This window comes from Lepidothrix coronata, unplaced genomic scaffold (assembly GCF_001604755.1).
Source record: "Lepidothrix coronata isolate B3197 unplaced genomic scaffold, Lepidothrix_coronata-1.0 Scaffold5, whole genome shotgun sequence".
Lineage (NCBI taxonomy): Eukaryota > Metazoa > Chordata > Aves > Passeriformes > Pipridae > Lepidothrix > Lepidothrix coronata.
The window spans coordinates 5169944-5195030 of record NW_016690185.1 but is presented as its reverse complement, the minus strand read 5'-3'; the positions used below and the strand labels follow the sequence as shown (position 1 = coordinate 5195030).

The 25087-nt window shown below is 45.2% G+C and overlaps 2 protein-coding genes and 1 long non-coding RNA gene across 5 annotated transcripts in view; 2 read left to right on the top strand and 1 right to left on the bottom strand.

Annotated features, from left to right (window-relative positions):
- The window catches only part of ROS1 (ROS proto-oncogene 1, receptor tyrosine kinase), a 73143-nt gene extending 69264 nt beyond the window's left edge, over positions 1–3879 (top strand). For both annotated transcript variants that reach the window (XM_017829179.1, XM_017829170.1), the window contains one exon: positions 3480–3879. In XM_017829179.1, the coding sequence (XP_017684668.1) occupies positions 3480–3625 (146 nt within the window). In that variant the 3' untranslated portion in view covers positions 3626–3879. The remainder of the gene's footprint in view (positions 1–3479) is intronic.
- VGLL2 (vestigial like family member 2) lies at positions 474–23700 on the bottom strand. Of its 2 annotated transcripts, XR_001877078.1 has the most exons (5): positions 23556–23700; positions 20987–21278; positions 18770–19282; positions 16927–17814; positions 474–488 (listed from the first exon to the last, which is right to left on the bottom strand). XR_001877078.1 is itself a non-coding variant. In XM_017829192.1 (4 exons), the coding sequence occupies exons 1-4, from the start codon at positions 23634–23636 to the stop codon at positions 17771–17773; spliced, it is 930 nt and encodes a 309-aa protein (XP_017684681.1). In that variant the 5' UTR covers positions 23637–23700; the 3' UTR covers positions 13716–17770. The 2 variants fall into 2 exon arrangements, 1 of the variants encoding a protein (XP_017684681.1); XM_017829192.1 differs by lacking the exon at positions 474–488 and having other exon boundaries at positions 13716–17814.
- Positions 23520–24775, top strand: LOC108504364. Its single transcript, XR_001877083.1, has 2 exons — positions 23520–23612; positions 24171–24775. It is a non-coding gene; the product is annotated as an uncharacterized LOC108504364 (long non-coding RNA).
- The last annotated feature ends 312 nt before the right edge of the window (positions 24776–25087 follow it).

Here is a 25087-nt window from a genome sequence, read left to right as displayed (position 1 = left end):
GTAGAGAAGTCTAGGTTCAATAGACTTGACAAAGACATGTCATCATGTGCTCCTCTTGAATGTGGTCACAGTGGCCATGCCAGTAAGGCAGCCCGTCTCTTGTTTACTGCCACATACTTTGTGTGGCAGTGACAAAGGACAGAGTATGCATGAGAAAAACAGGAAGATATTAATGAGAAAAAGCAAATGTGTCTGCACTTCTAAATACCTTACCACAGTGAAGGTGCTAAGCATTGCATGAGATTATGTTACCCAGAATCAGTAATGTCTCAGGCTGGCTACTTAGCTGGTGTAAATTGGTGGTATCACACTGGTTTCTGTGGACTTTGTTAATTTATGCTAGCTGAGGATCTGGTCCTGAAATAGCCGTAATAGAAGATCAACATCTCCAGATCAGTTTGTTCAGTCTCTACCAATCAGCTTTTCTACTGACATTATTTTTCTTCTTATGTGTTGTCACCTTCTTGAATTTAAACACAAAAAAAACCCTTCTGCTTATCAAGACATCACAAAAATTTGCACCCTTCCAGGCAGGACTTCAAAACATGTTGTGAGCCCTCAGAGTCTACTAAGCAGGCAAGGAAAGACACCGCAATCATGAGGCAGCACCATGGCTACTCTGTGGCAGGAAGCAGCTAACTGAGATGCTGAGACTGGGAAGGGGGAAGCACAGATTTTATCAGGTTAGGGCCAGTCTCCTCAGAGGAGGCTAAGCAAGCAAACTATTCCTCATTATGTATGAGTCAGGCGATAATAGTTTCTTGTGTCAATTAATGCATGGCTCTCTAGAGTAAGCTTCTGCCTGCTCCTCAAGAGATGTATTGTAATTAATTTACCTGCAGTTTAGCTTAGAGGCTGTGATTTATGCACAAGCTTTAAACATCAGCTTTAAGCACAGCACTACCAGGAAAAGTGTCCAGAAAGGTCAAAGCAACATGAATTTAAGACCTGAGACGTGTCTGTCCAAGTAAAATGCTGAGTTTTGAACCTGCCATTTTAGCTGTTGGAAGCAGTCTACATGAGACATCTTAGAGCTCAGTGGGAACCTGCTTCTCAACAGAGTACTTCTCAGCCTGTACAAAGCTCTGGACTGACAGAGCTAGCCTGTCTCGTGCCCTGAAGTAGGTTGTTTAAAGTGAGCATGGGTAACTCTACACTATGCAGCAGTTCACCAGTGTAGACAACCCCTCAGAATTTAAACATTTGGAGTTGACTCCCCAGCACGACTTCAGATTCCATGAAGGTGTTTCTTGGATGTCTCCTCTTGGGGTGTTTTGTTGACTCAGCCAGGCTTTGCTTGTGAAATCTGAGGGGATCACATCACATGGTTTATCCTGCATTTACTCACGTATAACCCAGCATGACTATACATCAATCAACTAATTTTAGCAATGTTAAAACTGAAGAGAAAATAACGATATCTCATAAATATACTGGCCTGCCTCTCCACTCCAGTTTCTCTCTATCTTCCTTCAATTTCTTAATGTTTTTTGAAATATTATTCAGAATTCTCTGACTTGACTTATAGCTTCTCAAGGTGCTGGTGTGCTTCTAGCCCTCGCATTTCTAGGGCAATTTCACATTTATCATTATATTTTTCTTCAATTGTTCATTTTCAGTATTTTCTGCCTCCATCCATCGTTTTGCTCCAACTAAACCAGCAAAAAGTATTTGCTTGCTTTGCTGACTTACACAACAGTCCAGCATTGCACTATACAGCTTGAGATCTTCGTGTAACTTCTTTGGCTTGTACAGCAGAGCAGTGCTAAACTTTCATAGGCACTGAATACTGCACTAAGAGGTGACTCAATAGTGAAGGAAAGGGCAGTTACAGTTAAAAATCTCATTGTGAAAATGGCAGTGTATCTTATACATGTCGTGTCATAGGAGAAAAGTCATGAACACTGTATTCTTCCTCCCTCTTTGGATATGATAAGAATATTCTGCAAAAATAGACTTTCTTGATTATTTCGTTCCCAAAGCTCAAGAAGCAAAACCAAGGCAAAGTATTTGATTTTTTAGATCTTTTTCTCTGTAATGAGAAACACAGTTGTGCATAGGCTGAAAAAGGATTATAATATTTAATATATTCTGTAGTTCTTCAGACCTGTTGGGGAAAGAATTAGTAATGTATCTATATATCTGGTAAAAATATCTCGGTGACCTCATACTCACATTTGTGTAAACATCACCTCATCAGTTCCAGATACTTATACAGGAAACAAATCTGAATGCTCCTCTAGTGTTCTATACTTAGGCAGGTCAGCCGGCATATGTCTGGTCTGTAAATACCCAGTTTTACTTGGGTCTTTATTTTAAGGTTTCCCTCTTAAGAGTTTGCTGTAAATGTGCCCTCAGCATTTGCTTGTGTACCTTTTTAAAAGTAACTTGCCCCTGGGGATTCCCATTAAAAATTTTATTAAACAAAAAACAAATACAAAGAAGAGTTGAACTGATTGGTAAAGGCTTAGTTGGGGTTGAATTACCAAATATTGTCATAATAGTCCTGAACTGATGAAGTGAGTATCAAATTATTTTTCATTGCTGTCAGTCACTGTGGTATGTGACCATAGTTTGCTACAGTTTGTCCCCAACCCTGTCTTGCTAATGGGTTTCTAAAACCAAAATTCTCTTTCAGACTTTTCCTGATAATATTGCCTAATGGACTCTAGCATGTGAAACAAATTTCTCACTTTATAACTGGGGGAGATGTGTGATTATAGTGGTATAATAAATTGTGTGTTACCTGGTGGAACAGCACAACAGTTGCAATTCCTTTGAATACATAACCCTGAATGTCACATGCTTAACTTTTCAGTTATGAAGTAAAATAAGGGAGGAGTGTAGTAAAAGAAGGTACATGTTGTAGTAAATGCAAAAAATAGCAACATTTATAACTTGAGCATTTAGTTAACCATTTTTATATTTTTAAAATATATATCCCCTGCAATAGAGTTTAAGCAACTATGTATATATGAACTGCATCAAATTAAGGAAAAATTGAAAGTTTTTAAAAATAGGAAAGCCACAATGGATTGACAAGTTTAATCTTCTAGAAAGACAGAATACTACAAGTCGTCTAGAGAGACAGTATATAATGATTTAGTAGATATAAAACTGCCTATGTTACAGGACTCTTTAGCAGTATTATTAGCAGGTTTACTACAGAGGTACAGATTGAAATCACTCTGGCTTTATGCAGTCTATCTTTACAATGAAAGGAAGCAAGTCAAGTATTCATAACTGTATTGCTGCCTCTGGAGGTATGAATGCTGATGACCAACCTTCCCCAAGTGATTTGCTTAAAGTTCTAATCCACACAGGCATTAGCAGAACATGAATTTGAATAATCAGTCACTCCTTATGCAGTCACTAGACCAGCTTTCTGCAACAGCTGTCTGATCTTGTTTGCTTTCAAATACTATATGTATATTATTGAGCTGTTATATTTTTTCTCCTTTTTTTTTTTTTTAATGTAGATAATGAGACTCCATATGCAGATTCAGACAGTGTTCTTTCAGCCACGTTAATGGAAACAAGGAATCAAGAGGGCTTAAGTTATTTGGTATTAGTCAAAGAAGGCAAACAAGATCAAGGAAGCATCAATTCTACTGAACATTCTTAAGTTTGGTTCCCCCGGAGAAAGAAGAGAAAAACTCTTTCAAAGAAGACAGAAGCAAAGGAAAATATTCTGCACATCGTCATACTTACAGAGGTGTTTAAAAAAAGCCCCAACAACTTTTTAATAAAGCTACCAGAAAATATAATAAAATACTGAATGATGTGCACCAGAATAAGACAACAATTATGTATCCTTTGATTTTCTACATGTTATGGTTTGGGTGCTTACACAGGAGATAGTTTAAGGTAATAAAACATGTATCAGACAATAAGTGATTTTACTGTGCTATTGATTAAACTTATGCAATCACGTATGCCTTAGGTACAGGCAGTTCTTCAAAAAAAGGGAGCACTGGTATGTTGTTTCAAAGAGCAGACCAGCTTGTTCATGAAAAAAACTGAAAAGTTGAAGTCTAGCTTCACTGTGCACAAGCAAGATTTTAAAAATTGAAAAAAACCATAAATGCTGAGCTTCAAATCAGAAAGCAACCAATGAAGGTTGTCCACTGCTGCAGATGGTCTGCTTCACTATTTAATTTAAACAAATGCTTGCAATCATCTTGCATATTAAGTTGCACAGCAAACAGTCTGTAAATCTGGACAGTTCTGTTTTCTTACATTTCTTTTACTTTCCCTTTTTAATGTTCATCATCCTCACTTATTTTTTATGAGACTGGGTGAAGGGAGATACTTTTCCTTGGTGTGTTTCAAGATCAACTCAAAGTATATAATAAAATTAAGTCTAAATCATTACTGAATAAAAAACAGGAATAAGCTTTTTGGAACCTTTCATCATGAGCAGTAGTTAGCAAATTATGCAAATTATTCCTGTTCGCTGACATCTTTCAGGAAGCTAGAAACATGCTATGACTTTTTGCAAATATTTGATAATGTGGCATACTGGAGAGTAGTAATGGCGCTATCTGATGTCAGAATGTATATATTTTCAAGATGCAACTCCACTGAAGTCAAGCTTCAAAAATTTCTTAAATGGAGATTCAACACAAATAAACAAGAAATTTGGACTTCGACTGTTTTACTCAAATGAAATAGAAATTAAGATATTTTGAATTAGGATTCTTCAAAGTCCCTGACAAAGCCCATTGAAGCATTTTGTAATTATATAAATAGATTTGCTAATAACAACAATTGCAACACTTTGCTATTCTCAGCAGACTGTGAGCAAGAGATAAAAAAATAAATACTGTATTATGTTTTCTTCCTCTTCAAGTGCTTCTTGATTTGTTGTACAGCCATTCCTTCCATTTCAATAATATAAAATTACTGATGTTTACTAAGCTGTAGCATGTGTGAGCCAGAAACCAGGAGGATCCCAGTTCCTTATCACCACACCTGGATGTCTTCACATGTGTGCGTAATTCCACTTAACTAGCGAAGACTGATCAGTCAGCAAGCCACACACAGAGGTTTGGGAAAACAATGGGACTTCATATATCTTTTTTTTTAGCAGGAGAAACCTTCAATCCTGCTAAAATTTTGTCTAGGCAACATCTTTCACAGTCCTCACGAGTGCCTGTGGTGTGACATCCCAAGTGGATTCAGTTTTGTGTAGGTCTGCAGTGGAAAAGGATCATGGAAGAGCCTAACTAACATGTAAACTGGGTTAGTGGGCAAGGTGAGCATTGGTAACAGACAGCAGTCAGGAGTAATGTCCTTCAGGTGTAGTGACAAATATCCAAACTGGCACAGAAAGAAAATTCTTGTTTTGTTCACATCTTGTAAGTGTTGCAAGACAAGGCTAGTTTTAGTGAAGGATTTACAACATCATGATGAGAAAGAAAGCGTCAAGTCTAATAATGCACTGCTAATAAGTGAAATCTAAGGGTACTGGCCAGTGACCTATGCCTTTGGTGCAGAGCATGAAAAATGTATTGGACTGGGTAAACCCCAAATTTATCAATCCAAATCTAAGGATCCTGATCTATAACTTGCTGAATTCAGTGGAAGACACAACACCTAACCTTCCCCACAACTGAGTCATGCTCAGTGATACAGTGTGACCATGAGCATGGCCCTGCTTATACACCGGTGATAACTCCATTGTCCCTATCTCATTTTCCTGCCTTAAAGAGGTAAGTATGCAAATGCAACTTTTCTACTGAGTTATAGTAAGGCTGAATTTGATGTATGCAAATTTAACCTCACTCGCATCCACCCATGATGCTACTTGAAGAGAGTTTCTTAATCCCTCAGTTTGTTGTATCACCCTTCTCTTTATACATCTTAATCATTTCACCTTCTCTATCTTATTGAGGTGTTGCTTCCTCTCTTCATTCAAACTCTTCTTGATGATTCACGTTTTTCTCATCAACATTTATTCACTGTCAGGAGGTCACATCTCACCTTCAAGCAGCCAGGGCCTGATGGCACCTTTTGCAGCTGCTTTTGGACACATATAAATGAGGTGATGATAATGAGAGACCACTTTAGCATATTCTTTCTTAGGCAGGTGTAGTAGGTTGACCCTGGCTGGACACAAGGTACCCACTAAAGCCGCTCTCTCACTCCCCTCTGCAACTGGACAGAGGAGAGAAAAAAAAGCAGCTAAGGATTCATGAGTTAAGAGTTGGGAGAGGTCACTTACTGATCACCATCATGGGCAAAACAGACTCAAAGTGGGGATATTACTTAAATTTATTACTAACAGGTTCAGAGCAAAAGAGTGAAAAGTAAAATAATCTTAAAGACACCTTTCCCCTACCCCTCCTCCTTTCCTTCCAAACTCTACCTCCTCCTCCCCCAGCGGTGAGGGGAGATAGGGAATGGGGGTTATGGTCTGTTGTTTCTGCTGCTGCTCAGGAAGAGGAGTCCTTCCTCTGCTCCTGTGGGGTCCTTTCCACAGGTGACAGTCCTTCACAGACGTCTCCGGTGTGAGTCCATCCCACAGGCAACAGTTCTTCCCAAACAGCTGTCCCATTGGTCACATCTCCACGGGGTGCAGTCCTTCATGAATGAGCTGTACCAGCATGGGTCCCCCACAGGGGCCACAAGTCCTACCCGGGAAAAACCTACTCCAGCATGGGCTTCTTTCTCCATGGGCTGCAGGTCCTTGGCAGGACCCTGCTCTATCTTGAGCCTCCCACAGGGTCACAGCCTCCTTTGGATATCCACCTGCTCCAGCATGGGCTTCTCTGTGGGCTGCAGGTGGGTCTCTGCATCCTGATGGTCCTCCATGGGCTGCAGCGGCACAGTTGCAACACCATGGTCTGCACCACGGGCTGCAGGGGCCTCAGCTCTGGTGCCTGGAGCACCTCCTCCTTCTGCACTGACCTTGGTGTCTACATTGTTGTTCACGTATTCTCACTCTGCTCTTCCCTGGCTGGAATTTTTCACTGCACAATAACCTCCTGTTCTTAAATATGTTATCACAGAGGTGTTACTATCACTCCTGTTTGGCTCAGACTTGGCCAGCAGCAGGAAGCCCATCCTGAAGCCAGCCAGCATTGGCTGCACCAGACAGGTGAAGCTTCTAGCAGCTTTTAACAGAAACCACCCCTGTAGCTCCCCCACCACTACCAAAACCCAACCATAGAAACCCACTACAGCAGGGAAATGGATAATACCTGGTCTGTGTTTGTCTCTGACTGTTAGTACCTCCTCCTGTGGCAGATCAAGAAAAAGAGTCAAGAAATCATTGAGTTCAAGTGTCTTGACTTTCAAGGTTATAGGTTTTAAATAAGTATATATGGGTTTAAGGGTAATAATGTAATTTAAAAGAAATATGTGTTTAGAGGAGAAAAGAATCCTGACACGTCAGAAAGGTTGTATGTGAGATAAGGGTACAAGTGAAGCAGTTCTTGTGATCACACTTACGTGACACACTTCTGAGAGAACTCGTCTTCAAGCATAAAGGCAATAACTTGCATTCTTAGCTACTTCCTTTAAGGTGTACAGTGAGACTGAGTCTAGGTTGTGATGTCTATGTAGTAAGAGAAAATCTTTCTGGATTCCCTTGTAAGTCAGAGGAAGCCACCTAAATAAGAGGAGATATCTGTCCTAGGAAGATTCCCTCTGCAAGAGCTACAGTAACCAGAAAGTGATGTCTGAACTTTTAATCATAAATGAACAAGGGTCGGCCATTCCAAAACATTCTGAACAAAAGCATCATTCTCAGACTAGTATAAGGTACATGAACCTAATCTTCAGCTGCTGTAAATCAGTTAAATACATTAAGCTAAGTTGATGGAGAGCAGTAGGGAAACTGTCTCCAAGTCTTTAGCTTAGATTTGGCCTGAGACAGGTAGACCTATGCCCAGCCAATTCCTGAACAAAAGATGGCGAATCTCCTTAAGTCTTCTCCTCTTCATTTTATTGCTGAGCACCACACTATACGGCATGGAATACCTCTTTAGTTAATTCAAAGGATTTGGTTGGTTGTGTCCCCTCTCAAACTCAGTCTATTCACTGCGGAAGGGGCACAGTGTGAAACAGAGGCAGCTTTGACTTTGTACAGGAACTTTTCAGCAAGAACTAAAATATTACTCTGTTATTAGTATTGTTTTGGTTGCAAATTTAAAACACAACACAAGGCAAGCTGCTATGAAGAAAATAAAAACTCCAATCCAGCACAGTCTCTAAACTGCCAGGGAAGAGGAGATGTGTGCCCTCAAGCGCTGATCAGGGGATACCCTAGGTGAGTCTCTGGGCCACAGCCAGTTAGTGTCTCAGGCTCTTCCATGTTCCTTGATGCCAGCACAGACAATTGGAGAGATCACTGAGCCGCAATGGTGAGCATGCTGCACATATGATACCACACACACAACCCATGACTGCTGGGCTCTCAAATGACTATGGTTGAGCTCTGAGCTGTGTTTGGACAGACATGGACATATTGTGTGTCTTTAATGGGATTATTTAGTCCTGCAACCGCAGACTTGACATTCATATGAACAGATGAAAAATATTCTGCTTCTACCTATGATTAGTATTTACTACAATCTAACACAAGTGCTGCAGTGATTAATTAATATTTGCAAATTATTTTGTAAATGTGAGGGCAGATGCTACATGTTTATTAAGGCAGCATTTTCAGTGGCATCAATTCTAGGTCTTCTATCTTCATGTCCCTTGGTCTACAGCAGGTGGTAACACCCAATAGTCAGTGCACTTCTGTTTTTCAGGGCCGCTTGCAGGGGCTTTTCAGCTGGTCATCAGTCACATACTGATGACTAGATCTATCCAAAACATGTGTACCTCATGCTTTCCATTTGGGACCATGATCAAGATCCTACAAAGCAAAAAAAAATGTTTTATGACAAAAATATTGAGTCCTTACTGGATAAAATTACAGAAAGCCTGTGTGTGTGTGTGTGTGTGTGTGTGTGTGTGTGTGTGTATCTGCTGCTGAGAGATAAGCCAGGCTTTAGTGGGATTCATTCACTCATCCCCATGTGCCATAGAGGAAGTGCTCAGCAGTTCAACACGAGCAATAGAAACATGGCTGTTGAGAGCTCTGAAGGGGAAACTTATACAGCTTGAAAAGATGATTTGTTGAGATATGAAAGGCAAAAGACATGATTGCTTGTATCATATTGGACTGAAAAATTTGAGTGTTCAAGATGATTTTTTTGTCTTTTTATGTTTAAATTCAAGTCTCATCTTCTCTAGGAGACATTATTGTCAGTCATTCAATGGCATGATCACAACCTTTGGGAAACTTAAAAATGACCATCAGAAGGGCAAAAGGTTGTGCAGCTACACTGCTAACACAAGTTTTTTCTATTAGTCTTTGTTACCTGCAGAAACTAAGTAGTGAGAACAAGAAAGACAAGAACTAAGTTCACCTCAGCTTAACTTATCTGAGAACCTCAAGCCAGGGCCCAGGGTTGAACCTAAGCTTGGTTTTCCTCAGATTTCCTATTACCCTATATAACAGAGACTAGTAACATCCTCTAGATCACAAGGGCCCTCAAAATTTGGTTCCTTCACCACTTGTATAGAAGGGCACAAAGATCCTTACAGCAGTGTCACTGCACCCTTGCTTTCCACAGCTGTTTTTCAGCAGGGAAAGTTTTACCATCTCTTTGACTTGACTAATGACTCCAGGTTATTTCCTCTTTCTTTAATTTTCCTTGACATCTGTGGCATGCTGTCTGTGATGGTTTGAGTCCTCAGCTGTGGCTTTACTGAACAGAATTGGGTGAAATTGGTCTTCTGTAAGTCAGGTTTAGGACTACGCATTTGAATAATAACTGTGAGGGCAAGCTTTGTTCTAAATTCAAATTTACCTCTTTCTACACAAAGTTGATATTAATTCAGCTATAACAGACCCGAAAATAGGTGTTACAGAAAAGAATATCTGTAACATAGCCCTGGCAGGTCTGTTAATGAAAAGTTCTAATTCACCTTCAGTTCTTTTAATTCATTCTTGAAAATTTTTGTTACCCACACACTCTGGAGTGAGTTGCAGGAGCTTCCATATCAGGTGGCTTTTGCAAATGATCATGGCTCTATTTATAATGACACTTGGCAACTCTAACTGACATTATGTTTTAACTCTAAAAAATAACCAGAAATGCAGGCTATCAAAGCCAAATGAAGATACCAAAATATTGTCATTATTACTACTGACATGACTGATATTGCTGAATAAAAAAACCTTTGTTATAACGTATTAACCTCTTTGTGTGACATCTTCCATTTGCAGGACATTCATCACTGCCTTCTATCTTTTAGAGCAAGAAAAGAATGGTAAAATAGCCACTCTCTGTTTGGATATTAATCCCTTTGCAACACTGTTGCATAGCTGTATTTTCTTTTTGGAGTAGAAAAGAATAGAATCATTTAGGTCGAAAAAGACTTCTAAGATCATCGAGTCCAACCATTAACCCAGCACTGCCAAGTCCACCACTAAACCATGTCCCTAAGTCACACATCTACACATCTTTTAAATACATCCAGGGATGGTGACTCCATCACTTTCCTGGGAAGTCTGTTCCAATGCTTGACAGCCCTTTCTGAGAGAAATTTTCCCTAAAATCTAATCTAAACCTCCTCTGGTGCGACTTGTTTCCTCTCATCCTGTCACTCGTTACCTGGGAGAAGAGTTTGACCCCCATATTCTTACAACTTCCTTTCAGGTAGTTGTAGAGAGTGATCCTTTTCTCCAGGCTAAACAACCTGAGTTCCCCCAACTGCTGCTCAAAGGACTTCTGCTCCAGATATTTCACCAGCTCTGATGCCCTCCACAAAATCACAGAATCATTAAGATTGGACACATGTTGTCAACCAGCACCTCATACCGTTGGCCTTGGCTCACTGATCCAGCCTTTCTGGATCTTTCTGCAGAGCCTTCCTGCCTTCCAGCAGATCAGCTCTCCCACCCGACTTGGTGTTGTCTGCAAACTGACTGAGGAAGATCTTGATCCTCTCATCCACATCATTGATAAAGGTGTTAAACAGGGCTGGCTCCAGGCTGAAGCCTGGGGAACATGACTGGTGACTGGCTGCCAGTTTGATGTGGCACCATTCACTGCCACACTGTGGTTCCAGCCACCCAGCCAGTTTTTTACCTAGTGAACAATGCACCCATCCAAGCTGTGAGAAGCCAGTTTGTCCAGGATAATGCTGTGGAAAACTGTGTCAAAGGCTTTACTAAAGTCCAGGTAGACAACAGCTACTGCCTTTCCCTTGTCCACTAAGTGGGACATATTGCCATAGAAGGAGATCAGGTTGTCAAGCAGGACCTGCCTTTTGTAAACCCATGCTGCCTGAGCCTGATCCTCTGGTTGTCCTGCACGTGCCATGTGATGGCACTCAAGGTGATCTGCTTCATTCAGATCTTTTCTTCAAGGAATGCTTTTGGGAATGCCTACCTCTCTATATATAGACATGAATTTCTAGGGAAATTATTACTAAAACCTCTCTAGAATTTTTTTATTCAATTTTGTATTATGAGTAAAATATTTGATCTTGATGGAAGCAATATAAGAAAAAGTGTTGACAAAGTGACTAGAGCTGCAAATATCCTTTTATCACCATGTTTGATCAGTTGGGCTTTGGCTCAGATCACAGAGTCCTGCAACTCCAAAGTAGGATATATGTTTCTGAGAAATGAGAAGCAACAAATGATATGTGAGCAATAAGATGGCTTTAAAAAAAACAAGCCTATATGCAAGGAGGTTGGACTGTAAATAAAAACTTTTGACAATTACTCTAAGGACTGTGTAGAAGAAAAATTGCAAATTCTTCTCTGTCTACATGTTGGTTTTTTTTAAATTGCAAGACTGGCAAGCTAAATGGCAAAGCAAAATAATAAAGTGGCCTTGGAAATACATAACCAAAAAGGGTAAACAAAATCAAATACAAGTGCCCTCTTAAACACAGGGTTTGCATTTTCTTAGCTGAATAAACTTTCTACCTTGACTCTCAGTGCTCTCAGTGAAGTGGAGGTCATGGCTAGTGACAACTGGGAGCTGTTCCCGGAGGCTTTCTTGCCTTTTTAGGTTATGAGGGTCTCTGCATGTTTAGGATAATATGATTGACAGCTCCACTCCGGCCCCAATTAGCACCCTATAATTTATTAGCTTCTGCTTTCAGATTATGCGCTAACTTCACAAATATTTCAACCACGGAAACAGCAGCTATCAAGTGTCTCTTTCCTGATCCAGCTCTCTTGGACTGCAGTTAAATACAAGGAGGGAGCTGTGCAGGTCTGTCAAGAGCAAATAATCATTTGTGTCTGTGTACAACTGGGGCTGTTGCAGTTCTTTAAGACTCAGCTTCTGGAAAAAGCGGTTGTTCCACTGGATCAGGGATCAGAGGTTAGGGTTTGGTTCCTGTCACAGAGGAATGATGCAGGATTGAGATCAATGTGCTGGCTATTCCTGAAAAGGTCTGTGTTTGTCCAATTCTGTTTATTATGCAAAGACCGATTCCATGCAAATAACACTGGGAAGTTTGTGACCCTCCTAATGCTGTTTCTTTGCTCCTTGTTGCTGGAGTGTGGGGCCAGAGTACTAAGTGCAGAACATAAGAGAGTGGGTGAGGCAGGAGAACAGAGACAGGATGAGATGCACAGTCAGGGCTGGGGCCAGAAGTCAAGGAGAGAAGAAGCAAAGAAGTTGAGGAAGTGTGATGAAGGAGGAGGGCATCTTGCATCTGTACCTGGGCCAGATGGGGCAGAAGGAAGTGTGCCATGCAGCAGGGAGATGGGGAGATGGAGCACACTCAATAATGTTCAGTGTGGTATTACATCTCCTAATGGGACAGCACTCCTGTCGGGTGTTTATCCTGTCTTTAACATCAGTGAATAAGCAACTGACACATACCTAAACAAACACTCCAGTCCTCGGCCAGACTGTACTTTTGTGGGCTGCAGCTGAGCATGGCAAATGGAAGTGCCTATGCATGAAAGTCAGTCCCAGGGGCATGCACACCTGCACGCAGCACCCCTGCACGGCACCCCTGCACTCCTGCACAGGCTTGTCCAGCACCTTCCCTTTCTTTCGTAGGACTTGATACAGAGAGGGTAAAGGCAGGAGGATGGCACCCTGGTATGCCTCTGCTACAAATTGCACTCATGGGCTTGATGCACATTATTTACCAATTACGCCTGGCTAAGGAGGCAGCAGAAGGTGCACTGCAAAGGTAGCTCCTCCTTTATGATGAGAGGGACATGAACAGTCCATACTGAGCCACTTGTCAGTACAGTCAGTTTAGATAAGTGTTACCATGCTGGGAACTAAATTAAGAATCTGATTACCAAAGCTATAGTCCCAAACCTTTCTTTTCTTTTTTTTTTTTTTTTTTTTTCTTTTTTTTTTTTTCCTTTCCTTTCCTTTCCTTTCCTTTCCTTTCCTTTCCTTTCCTTTCCTTTCCTTTCCTTTCCTTTCCTTTCCTTTCCTTTCCTTTCCTTTCTTCTTCTTTGCTTTAGCTTTTCTTTGCCTTTTTTCTTCTCCTCCTTCTTTTTCCTTTTCTTCTTTTTTTTCTCTTTTTCTTTTTTCTTTGTCCTTTTTCTTCTTCTTCTTTTTTTTCTGTCTCCATTTTTTCTTTTTCTTTTTTTTATTTTTATTCTTTTTTTGTGTGTGTGCGTCTATTCACAATTCCCCATGTAAAATTACCTATCTTACAAAATCAATACCTAACTCCTCCTAATAATCATAAGTCTCTCTCCTTTCCCTGCTGCAACTGCTCCTCTGGGTGGCAGGCCCAGGAAGACAGCCAGGACACCACAATCCCCGACGGGAGCTGGCTCATCCTTCTGTAATCAAAAGGGCACGTTAATTACAACACTTGCCCAGAAAAAGACACACAGTGACTGCCAGTTAGAGAACACGGATGCATTCAAAGCCACCAGCAGCATTTTCCTCCCTTCCAAGAAGGGACCAACCTTTAAACCCTAGCTAGAGCTTGTCGTGAACCTAAATAGGACTTCAAAGGGAAAGCAAGAAGGATCAGCAGCTCCTGACCCAAGGAGGAGACAGGGCAGATACATTTCCCCAGAGGCGGGCAACACACGGGGGAGGTGCAAGGGATTATTCAGACTCTCTTTCACCCTCTGTCTCCTCCCCTCCTCCTCTGCTGGGGGCTTCTATGGTAAAAACACTGGAAGAGGAGATGGGAAGTAAGAAACATCACCCTAAAACTCTCCAACATTAGACTGTAAGTACAGGGGCACATATATGTGTTTAAGAGTTTTATGCTGCATTGTTGCAACTGTGGCTATACCGAAGAAAAACCTCTGAAATAAAGTGCAACCACAAATACACAAAGTCCTATCTCACTTCCATTCTTCCCTTGACAGATCCCTTTTAACCCTTCAAAGTGTTCATTAAAAGAGTATTCCTTCGTGCTTTGTTAATTTTCAGTTATTTTCAGAAAGAGAAATAAGTATCTGTGGTGAATTATGTCCAGAGCTTGTTTTGCAAACTCCTTGTAGAGAGGATACTCTTGCAACTGGGCAGCAGCAGACACTCTCGTCATGCCCAGCACTGCCATACTCTGCAGCAGTTCCTGTCCCTCTGCCTCCTTCCCTGGATTCTGCATGAACAGGTTGGTATCTGTGTCCGTCTGTCCCAGAAGGTCTAGTCTGTTTGTCAGGTGGGCAGCTACGGAGCACAAGCAGGTGCTAACCTCTGCATGACACTCAGAAAGGGCAGCAGGAGGATCTGCTCTTCAAGCTACAGGGGTGGGAACTCACAGCTCTGCTCTTTCAGTGTGTGACAAGCATGTGACGTGTAATACACACGTAATGTATAAGAAGGGTTTCTTTTGTATTTCCAGATTTGCTGCAAGCATTCCTGATTAAGGAAGTAACAATCTATGATGCAAAGAGGAATAAAACAGACTTCCAAAATGGCACAGAAGTCATTTGCATTGTTACTGCATTAGGAGCTGTGGTTCCAGCCCTGCAGACTCATGTCCAAACCTTAAAGGTAGGTGCTGTGAGCAGTCCTCCAGGAGTCAGAATGAGCAAAACTGCAAGGATTAGCCAAAACAGGACATGTGTGCTTTCAGACTGCAGTCCATCCAGAGTAGGAGCATTTTTAAAAAGTTGTTTGCACACCTAACGCCTTGAGGCATGATCTTGGCTTTGGTGTTTGGGTGCTTTCATGCTACAATAGTAAAAAAGAATACCCACAGAACAAATGTCAAACCCGATATTAATGTATTCATTGCACAAATTTTCATGCTTGAATATGGTCAGGGTCAAAATGTATTGTAAATACCAATGTAGTAAATGACTGGTTTATGCTTACACGAGTATTGCCAAATGTATTGGGCTGCATTGCTCAGCCCTCCTCATTTAGAATTGCAGAGGAGAGACGGGGGAAAGGAAAGAAAAAAGAAACAATTGTGGTGAAGCACAACCAGTGATAGAGTCAGATTTATCTTTTTGTAAAAAAAAACCTTTAAAAACAGCCTGAAAAAACACTCAGTCACATGCTCATAGAATGATCCTGTTAACTTCAAGTCTCTGCAGCAATAAAGTTAAACACCATTTTTAGTTACTTTTCTCCTGCAAAGTCCTGATGCTTTCTTCCTTGAACACTTCAGAATATTTTTGCTTTAACCAGTAATATAATTTCTGGGGTCCTTCCCTTACCCTTTGCAGCTTTTCTGGACTCTGGCTATTTGGAAGGTGAGAACAAAATGCTCAGGGGTACGTCTGGCTGAGGAAATCACAGCAAGTCCCCTCCTGCTATTTGCTGAGCACTGGCCAGGGATGCTCTGCACACATTCTTCCTTGTCAGCTTCTCACAGTATGTACTCACACTGCTTAATCATACTCTTTCTATTAGGCTTCCTAATCTTTTCCAGAAATTGAGTTATCCTCAAGCTGAGACCTAGAAGAGGCAAATTTGGGTTATTTATAACTCCACTTCTGACACATAGTGAACATTATGTCAGCTTATGTGAGAGTGTTGGAAGGCAAAAACTCTCATCACAGCATAAAAGTCCATTTTTTACTGCTTTTCCTAGTGTCAGAGGGGTAGTGTTAGGACTCTCCTCATTTATGCTTTGTACTTTGTCAGCCTCCGAAGACATTACATTGAGAAAAAAAAACAGAAAAAACACAACACAGTAGTGTTCAAATCAGATGTTTTGCCTGTAAAAAAGTCAGCTTTTAAGCATAGAGTAATCTCTATTTCTGCCCTGTTTCATTAATTATTCATCACTCGATAATAACATTTTAATTTACCAGTGGAATAGCAACGCTAAATGCTATAGTCCCCTCTTCTAGCAGCTTCATGGAAAAATATCTGCTACTATGGAGAGCCCCTTACAGATCTTACAGATACACCACACACTAAAATGTAGCACTGCAAAAGTCTCGCATTTTTTGTGTTTTGTATTTATCGCTGTATATTTTACTCACTAAGAAAATATTTTCAACTGTTAGGATTTCTATTTATCTTTAACACAAAATAATAAAATAACTCACTTCATCCATGTGAGAGATCCTTTTTCTTTTTCATCCTGAAGTTTCCAGTTTGACTCATTTCTCTTATTTAGCTTAATTCTGCATAAAAGTACACAGGGTGAAAGAAGGAGATACCTTTAATATAGCTTTCCTACTGTTAAATAGCTACCTTATTCCCTCTTTTAAAAAAACAAAACAACTAATAAAGTGACAAAATGACAGCAACAAGTGGACAAAGAGAAGTGTTAGAAGCAACTTGGACCTATTGTCCATCACATGCTTTTCATTCTGGTATTCCCTTTAAAGGTTGTTGGATTGAAGATGAGCCGTTCTTCTCCAGACTCCATTCTCCCCCTGCTTTAAGGGGGTTTTACTTTCACCAGAAAATGTTTATTGTAAAAAAAAAACAAAAACAGAACACAAAAAAAAACCAAACAAAAAAACCAAACACCACCCCTCTCCCCCAACCAAACAACTGTTATACATCCAATGCAAATGTTGTGCCAAACTCTAAGAAGTGCCACCTTGGTTTTCATCAGTTGTGAGCGGAACAGCTGCATATCTATGAGCCCAGGGCAGGTGGCCCCAGCCAGACACTTGCCACTCACAACCACAAAGCTGAAAAATCTGACCAGTTCCTTGACAGTCTGAAAATGTTTGTGAATTCCAGTTTCTTCTCCTTTTACTTTTCTATAAAGGAAAGTAAAAATCCAGTTCAAAGCTGCTAAGTAGCTTTCCCATGTTTGCATTCAAGAAATAACTTTCGCTGCCATAAAAAAATATTCACACCACTAAAAAAGAACCCCCACAATTTTCTCTGTTCCTTGTATGAAGGCCAGTCCTTTTGCATCACCATCCATGATGTCATTTGACTCTTTCAGAGTAGTCTGAATTCAGGTCTCGGTGTGGGGTCTGCTTAAATGGAAGTTCAATGTCTTTGGCTCTCCTCTTGCATCAGAAGGATTTTCCTTTCTGAAACAAATCTAAAATATCGCCCTTGCAATGCCAGGTCCTTTTAAATCCCGTTGTCTTTACCAGAACTGCGGGGCCACGGTGGGCTTGGAAAAGGGCAGGGGGGAATCTGAGAGTCTTTGAGTCAGCACATCAGCTCAGAAGGGATCCACCACAGAAGGAGTAACGGCGAGCTGCAAACCAAGATCAGAAGCTGTTACAAACTGACCCGATTTCAGCTCTGAATGCCACCATGCCTAACAGGCAGAGAGCTACAGGGGATAGCCAGGGGAAGAAGAGTGAAGGACAGCTCTAAAACCAGTACAGATCCTTGCTTTTATCCTGAGTCTGCAAACCTGAGAATGGAAAGAAGAAAAAAAAAAGGGAAGAAGAAAAATAGGTACAGGCGTTTAAGGACAAAGGAAAACAAAGTGCATTTCTGCCAGCTGAGATCAGTCTAAAGCATGGGGTCTCTAGAGCCCCAGAAGGCTATGAAGCAAGGAGAAGAGCCCAAGCCAGACTGGAGCCTGGCACACGTCCCTCCTGCTGTAAATGAGGACACCGAAAGGATCCATTAGGGACTGTGATAACAAAACCAGCATGGAGCAAGCTTTCCTTGCCTTCACAACCACTGATTCAGGATCTGCCACTGCTAATTGCCTGCATCCCTGATTTTATCACTGCTACAGTCACACAGCCTTGGTTCCAGACACCCCACCAGGCACTACTGGGGGAATGCCATTGCCCTTTTTGCTCAGCAAATGCAACTGGGCTTTCATTTCAAACACTTGAGGGAAAAAGTAAATAAGGAGAGGAGATAGTTCATGAACCTGCATGGGGTCTAAAAATTATCTGCTCTGCTGTGGCTGCCCACACTACTGCCCTCAGTGCAGCATGTGGGGAGGGCCAAGCAGTGACCTTTAGGGTTGCTTCGTCCTGCTCCCAGCTCTTGCTGCTCAATGTAGAAGCAGGACCAGGGCCCAGACAAGAGTACCTCAAAGCAGCCTGTACCCTCAGGGCATGTTTGCAGGCATCGGAAATTCAAATGATGTTTTGGGGATGTGATGTGTTGGCCTATCCCATCCTCCCTCTCCCCATCCTCTCTTGTCTGGCCTGAGAACCCCAAGAAGAGCACTCAGGACAGAGCTCAGGTGTTGCATATGGGGCCTTCACCCCCAATTTATTCTCTCACAGCAGCATCCCAGCCACTCCCCAGGGTGGTCCTTCCCTACTACTATGGATGGTGTGGAGTCAGGGAGCAGGGGTGCAGCTGACTCAGGGAACTTGTAGGCACCAAGGGCAGCTTATTACCTGTGTCAACATTGAGGCTGATGCTCTGTGCCATGTCTCCTGCTGCATTGGGGAAAGGGCCCGGTGTCGTCCAGGCTGCAGCAGCGCCCGCTTCGCTCTTGCCCAGTTCACAGGGGGGACTGACTGGAGTGGACACGGAGGCGGGGGTGAGGCGGTGGGGGCGGACGGAGGCAGTGGGCACCAGAAGGGAGCCGTAGCGGGGGTCAAAGTGGGGCCCGTAGACCTCGTGCATGGTGGCGGGGCGAGGGTAGGCAGTGCTCTGTGTCCCAATGTAGGGGTGGTGGTGGTGGTGATGGTGGTGGTGGGCATGGTGCCAGGGCTCAGGGCCACCCTGGTGCAGGTGGCCATGCAGGGAGGCGGGTGCGTAGGGGTCGGTGGTGGCGGCGAAGGGCAGCTCGCTGTGGGCAGCAGCTGCCAGGGGGCTGCTCAGGCTGGCTGGGACTGAGGAGGGCTGGTACGTGCTGTTCCAGAAGGACGGCGGGAAGATGCGCTGGCTCATTGGGAAGGAGCCATCTGGGTGAAGGAAGTGGAAGAGAAAGTCAGCAATGAGCACACCCAGTAAGCCTTGATCACCTTTCCCTAGGCCTCTGTCCCTCCCTGATCCAACTAAACCAAACCTCGCATTCCCTTTATTCTCTGAAAAGCTACCAAACACAAGAACTTGCTGCAAACAAACACAGATTCCTCTCCAGCTAAACATCCAACACATCTAGGCTATGGCTTATCCCTGAAGCTGCAACTATTTGCTCCAGGTTTCTCTTAGTATGTAGGTGGGCAAAAGGCTGTTATCTAAGGTGAGGGAAACATTTCTTACATAGTGGAAACTGAGTGAGAGCTATTATACGCCACTGAAATTTCCAGGGTTGGACTTTTCTCCTTTGTTTTTGTAATAATCTCCTTGTATAAACGTTTATGTCCAACACCTCCAGGAAAGCAGCTGCTGCCTCAGTGCAGTTTCAAAGTGGTCAGGAACAGTGAGAGTTGACTAAAGGCCAGCTTGAATTTCCTTAATTTTCTGGGGGCAATTGTCCACCTATTACACCAGACTTATGCCTGTTTCTTAGGTATACAGTCAACACGTTTGGGAAGCACTCTGTAGACCTTTGGAGATATTGGGGAGGCAGGGTAAAGGACAAGGACCCTACATTTTCTTAGCCCGGTAAGCAACACGCAAGATGGACTGGTGATTATTAACAGTATCGGTAGATGTTGTGCATGATTAATTGAGAATGCACACAGTTCACAAAAGAAATAAATAAAACCATGCTCCTGATACACATTTACCAGGAAGTATGTCAGCTCTGAGCCCTGGCATTACTCAGTAGAGGGGGAAGAGGTTCATAATGAGCAAAAACACTCCTTTCCTGCCATCAGTTGAATATCTTTCACACGGGAATTATTTAAACTATTTCATTCTTAGACATTACTGACAGCAATTCATACAGAGGCTGGGAAACCAGCCTTGGCTGAGCAGGTGGCCCTGTGAGGGAGAGTTACCAAAATTGCCCACAAAGAAGTGCCAGCCCTAACTCTCTGGTGGAGAGAGGATGGGGAAGGTTATTCCTTTCTGCCCTGGGTACCTCTAGGCCTGTCCAGAGTGAATCAGCTGTGCATAAGCCCTGGCCTTAACCTTAAAGGCATATGGCCACAGCCATAAGTAGGTCTAGAAGCCTTCATTTTCAGAAATTTAGGGACCTTCCTCCAGCAGCAATCAGGGTGGTGATACATGCAGGGCAAAATATGGGGACAAACACAATTAGTTTTTCAGAGGTGGGAAGCTGATGAGATGGTTCCCACATTTGCTTTTTGCTTTGTTCCCATCATTATGACCACACTGAACTGAAAGCTAGCGTCAACAGGGCATCCCCTGCACAGTCACAGTGCAGGGGTCACTTCATAACTGTTTTGGCTCTAGCCCCTTCCAGGTAAAGCACCTGCAGGGTAAAGAAAGTTCATTTCCCCATTCCACCTCCCAGGCTGCTTCCCCCGGCCCACTGAGGTCCGGCATGAACTGAAGGGCTTTATTCTTTTTTTTTCCCTTAAAAGAGCCAAGAAGCTGACAGCTCTCGGCCCGGGACATTGGCTGCCAGGGGCTGCCCGCCGAGCACCAGCCGCCGAGGGGAGGAAGGAGGGAGACGGGATGTCGAGGTCCGAGGTGCCTGCCCGGAGGGGGACCCCGCCGCCCCCCGCGCTCCCCCCGCCGCGCTGGGTGCTCACCCCGCCAGGAGCCGGCGTTCCGAGTCGCCTTCGAGCTGCCGAGGGAGAAGCTGCTGGGTTGGCTGAGCGCCCGGCTGAAGTGCTCGTCCACCACGGCGCTGATGTCCCCCTGGAAGTAGGTGAAGAGGACACAACGGGAGCTGATGTACTCGGCCTCGGGGGGTCGCTCCTTCTCGGGGCTGCAGTCCTCCTCCTTGATGCTGGCCGCGGGGTGGCTGGAGAAGGAGCTGCTGGCGCTGGCGCTGCTGCCGCTCTCCGGGGCTTCTTGCATTTTGGAGTAAAAGGCGAGTTTCTACGAGGAAGGAAAGAAAACAGAGCCGGTCACGCAGCGCATCAAGGTGCGCTGCTCCCCACTGTGCCAGCCGGCATGCAGCGCTGAGGCCTCTCCCGTGATCTTTCCGAGAGGATGCAAAAGTCTAATCCTCGGCTGCCCGCTGTTCCCTCAGCACACACCACAACCCCATACACCCCCACATCGCCCTCCGTAAGTGCAATTCTGCACCGCCCCTGGGAGGCAGCGAAGAGGCTGCAAACAGGGCAGGTGGCCCGAAACCCAGAGTCGCCGGCCGGGATGGAGAAAGAACCGCCGGGCGGGGCAGGCGCGGCCAGGCGGGGATCACACGCCCTGGTCCTCCGCACCAAGCCCGGCATAAGAAGACGCTTTGCAGATGGCTCCGGAGCGGACGGCGGCCGCCAAGGGGCTGCAATGCGGGGGGAAAGGCGGCGGGCACGGTCGGACGGCGGCCAGGCACACAGGGAGCAGCGACGGCAGCGGGGGGAAGGCAAGAGCCGCTCGGTCCCCGGCTCGCCAAATCTTCTGCGAAGAGTGTCCCGTAACTCACAGCGGCGAGGAGAAGGAAAGGAAAAAAAAAAAAAAGACTCAAACACATTTCAGAGCAAAGCACATAATTTCCCTGGCCTGCAGGAAGCTCTAGGTATTTCCTACAAAATTGTTCTGTTTTTACTGGATTTCGATGAGTGGGAAAACAGCGGGAGTTGAAAAGTTTGGTGGATGTTTCCCATCTTTATCTGCGTTAGCATGCCTGCAGGTGCTGGGAGTTTCTTAGCAATAAGCTCTGAGACGTGGAGCCCGGGCTTGGATTATACGGGCAGAGCTTTGGAGCGGCCGGCGAGGGAACCACCGAGGGGATGGGGCAAAGCCTTGGGCCAAGACGTACGATATATATCATAATGTCACTCCTTCGCGACGACCGCCTTTCCACTTGGCTCCCAGTTCGGCCATTGAGGTAATGATCATCCCCCTTAATAATGTCATAAGCAGTGTGCCGGGGGGGGGGGGTGAGGGGGTGATTGGAGGGAAGGCAAGGTGGGGGAAGACATCATCTGCTTTTTGTAACGGGAATTGGGTCCCGCTGCCGGGCAATGGAGACGGCACAGGGTCCCCCCACGCCGGAGGCTGCAAGGAGCGGGGCCGCAGGGAGCGGGGCCGCTGACCCCGGCCAGACTCTGCATGGCAGGGGGTCTCACCCGCCTCGAGCCTGGGGCGCTGCTTCTTCTATCCAGCCCCTTTTTCGTTACTCTGGTGGACAAAGGAATTAATTTCTGGAAGTAGTAAGGGCGAGGGAAAAGCTGGAAACGCAGAGGGGTAAAAGGAAAGAGGTGTGCAACAGGTGCAGCCCGGGGAAACGAGCCCTGACCCACGCGGGACGGTGGGGGTCCTGAAGCGAGCAGATCCCCGCGCACGACGGGCTGTGCCTGCCCGAAACATTCCCGCGGCCGGCAGGATCCTGTTACGGAAAACCGGGGATGAGTTGATACCCCCGCCCGCGCGGGCGGAGCCGCATGCAGCGCGGCGGCGAGACGTGGCTCCAGCCCACGGAGCACCCGCAGGTCTCGCAGGCGACGGCGCCGCCGGGAGCCCCGTGGGGCTGGGGGACGGGCCAGGGTCCTGCCACCGAGCGCGCCCCGGGAGCGGGGAGCATCCCTCAACCCCTGGCCCCTTTCGCTGCCGGGGCTTTTCCCGTCATCGACAAACCAGGGAGACTCTGTAGCCGCCCGGCACTGTCGCCTCCTCCACTTCCAGAGCGTAACTCCGGAGCACCCCTCCGAGGCGGCTCTAAAATCTCTGCACGAAGTGGCTCCCGCGGCGGCGGCCGGGATGCCGGCGCGCAGGGGTGAGCAGTACCACGGGTAGCCCGGCCTCGCAGCTACCGACGGGCTAAACACACCGCGGACATCGCTGCCCCGAGCCGCCGCGCTCGGATGGAGCCGGTCCCGGCAAAGGAAACAGACAAACAAATATTGGAAAACGAACAAACCAACCCCCTAAAAATGCCTCTGAGGGTTAAAATCGCGCCCAAGCTCCCAAGGCATCCCGTAGTCCGTCGGTTGCCGCCGGTGTACGTACCCTGTGGAGCCCTGCTCCAAGGTGGGATGCGATTCTACTCCGATCACCATCTCAGGCTCCCAGATCTTCCCCCCCCCGCCGCCCCCCTTTCCCCTCCCCTTCTCCTTTTCCCTTTTTCCTTTTGGTGAGGCCCCAGACGGCCATCCTCCAGATGACACCCCTCCCACCCTCTGCCTCTTCACCGCTGCCCCCCACACTTACCTGATGATAGGGGCTGTAGGCTGCTGCGAAGTAGGGCTGGGGAGGACCGTAGACTTGGTACATAACATCCAAACAGCTCATGGCTGGCCGCGGCCGAGAAGTATTTTTTTCGTCATCAACTCGTGTTCTGCAAAGTGGACAATGCTTCGCGGGAGGGAGGTTCCAGGGGGTTAAGAGGCACCACGCACTGGTGGGAGGAGTGAGGGGGGATGAGGCCGCAGTGGGCTGAGCTGGCACCCCCTCCCTGCCCTCTCTCCCTGCCTCCCGCCCTTTCTACAGCGTGGCTCCCTCCCGCAAATGCGCTGGGGCCGGAGGGGCTCCGCGGCCGCCGGGGGAATTTCAGCCCCGTGCCTGGCGGGTGGCAAAGGGGGGGGGAAGCCAGGGAGATCCCCCCCGCAGCCGGGACTGCCCGGGAGCTGTGGGGCGGGAGGCGCGGGGAGGGCTCCGGCACGCGATGCCCTCCCCGGCCACGCAGGGACCGAGCGACGGCTGCGGGGTGCAGGGGAGATGTGGGGCGCTGGGAGATGAGGGCTCACACAGCGAGTCAACCCATATCCCGCTGCGTTTCATTTAATTTCATTTATTTAATTTCTTTTCACGTGCCTCCTGTGCCAGGTGCTGCCCCGCGCCCCCCGGGGAGGATGCCTCCGTCGTTCCTCCTGCCTCGTCGGGCCCCGCTCCTGGCCGGGGAGAAGTGGAGCTCCGGGAAAGGCAGGGATCGGGATAACACCCTCCAAATCCCACCAAGTCCGGCGTCCGCCGGAAAATGCCACCGCAAAGTCACAGGAGTTGAGAGGTCTGATGAATTCAAGGAGGAAAATCCAGTTGCTCCCGTGGAGGAATCTCCCCAGACACTTTTGAATCATTTCAAATCCTGGGAACCGCGATGCTTTTGCATTAACAGAAATTAAAACAACGCCGATGGCAAAGTCACGTCAAAAGAACAAATTATCGTGAAGGTAAACTTGATTTCCTCCTCGGCTTTCTGCCGAGTGTGACATGCAAAGTTGTAAATAGGTGAATGTATCTTCACTGCTCATTTTGACGGAGTTGCATAGGAACTAGATTACTTTCTAACAGAGATCTAAGTTCTCATTTCAATACCAACTCTTTGAAACGTTCATCTTCGTGGTAAGGGTCACAACTACAGTGAAAAGAGACCCGAGCTTGTTTCTTTTTTTCTTTAAGAATCTGTAATAAAGCAGAAAAAATATAGAACATATGATAGAAAGATTATTACTTGGTTTTCAAATGCTGATTGCTTACAAAAGTATGGGGAAAAATCTGAAAAGAATGAATGCTTTGAATTTTGAAGACCTGGAAATATTTGAACTAATTTTAGCAGAAAATCCTCAGAATTAAAACTAAGTATTGACTCTATTATGTTTTCCCCAAAATGTAATTTTCATATTGCAAGTGCTAGAAATTGTTCTAAATGCGTGCCCTTCACCAAAATGATGTTTCAGTGCCCAATGAGCATGTTTCAATATTTTCTGCATCATGTGCAAGATTTGAAATTCATATTTAAACAA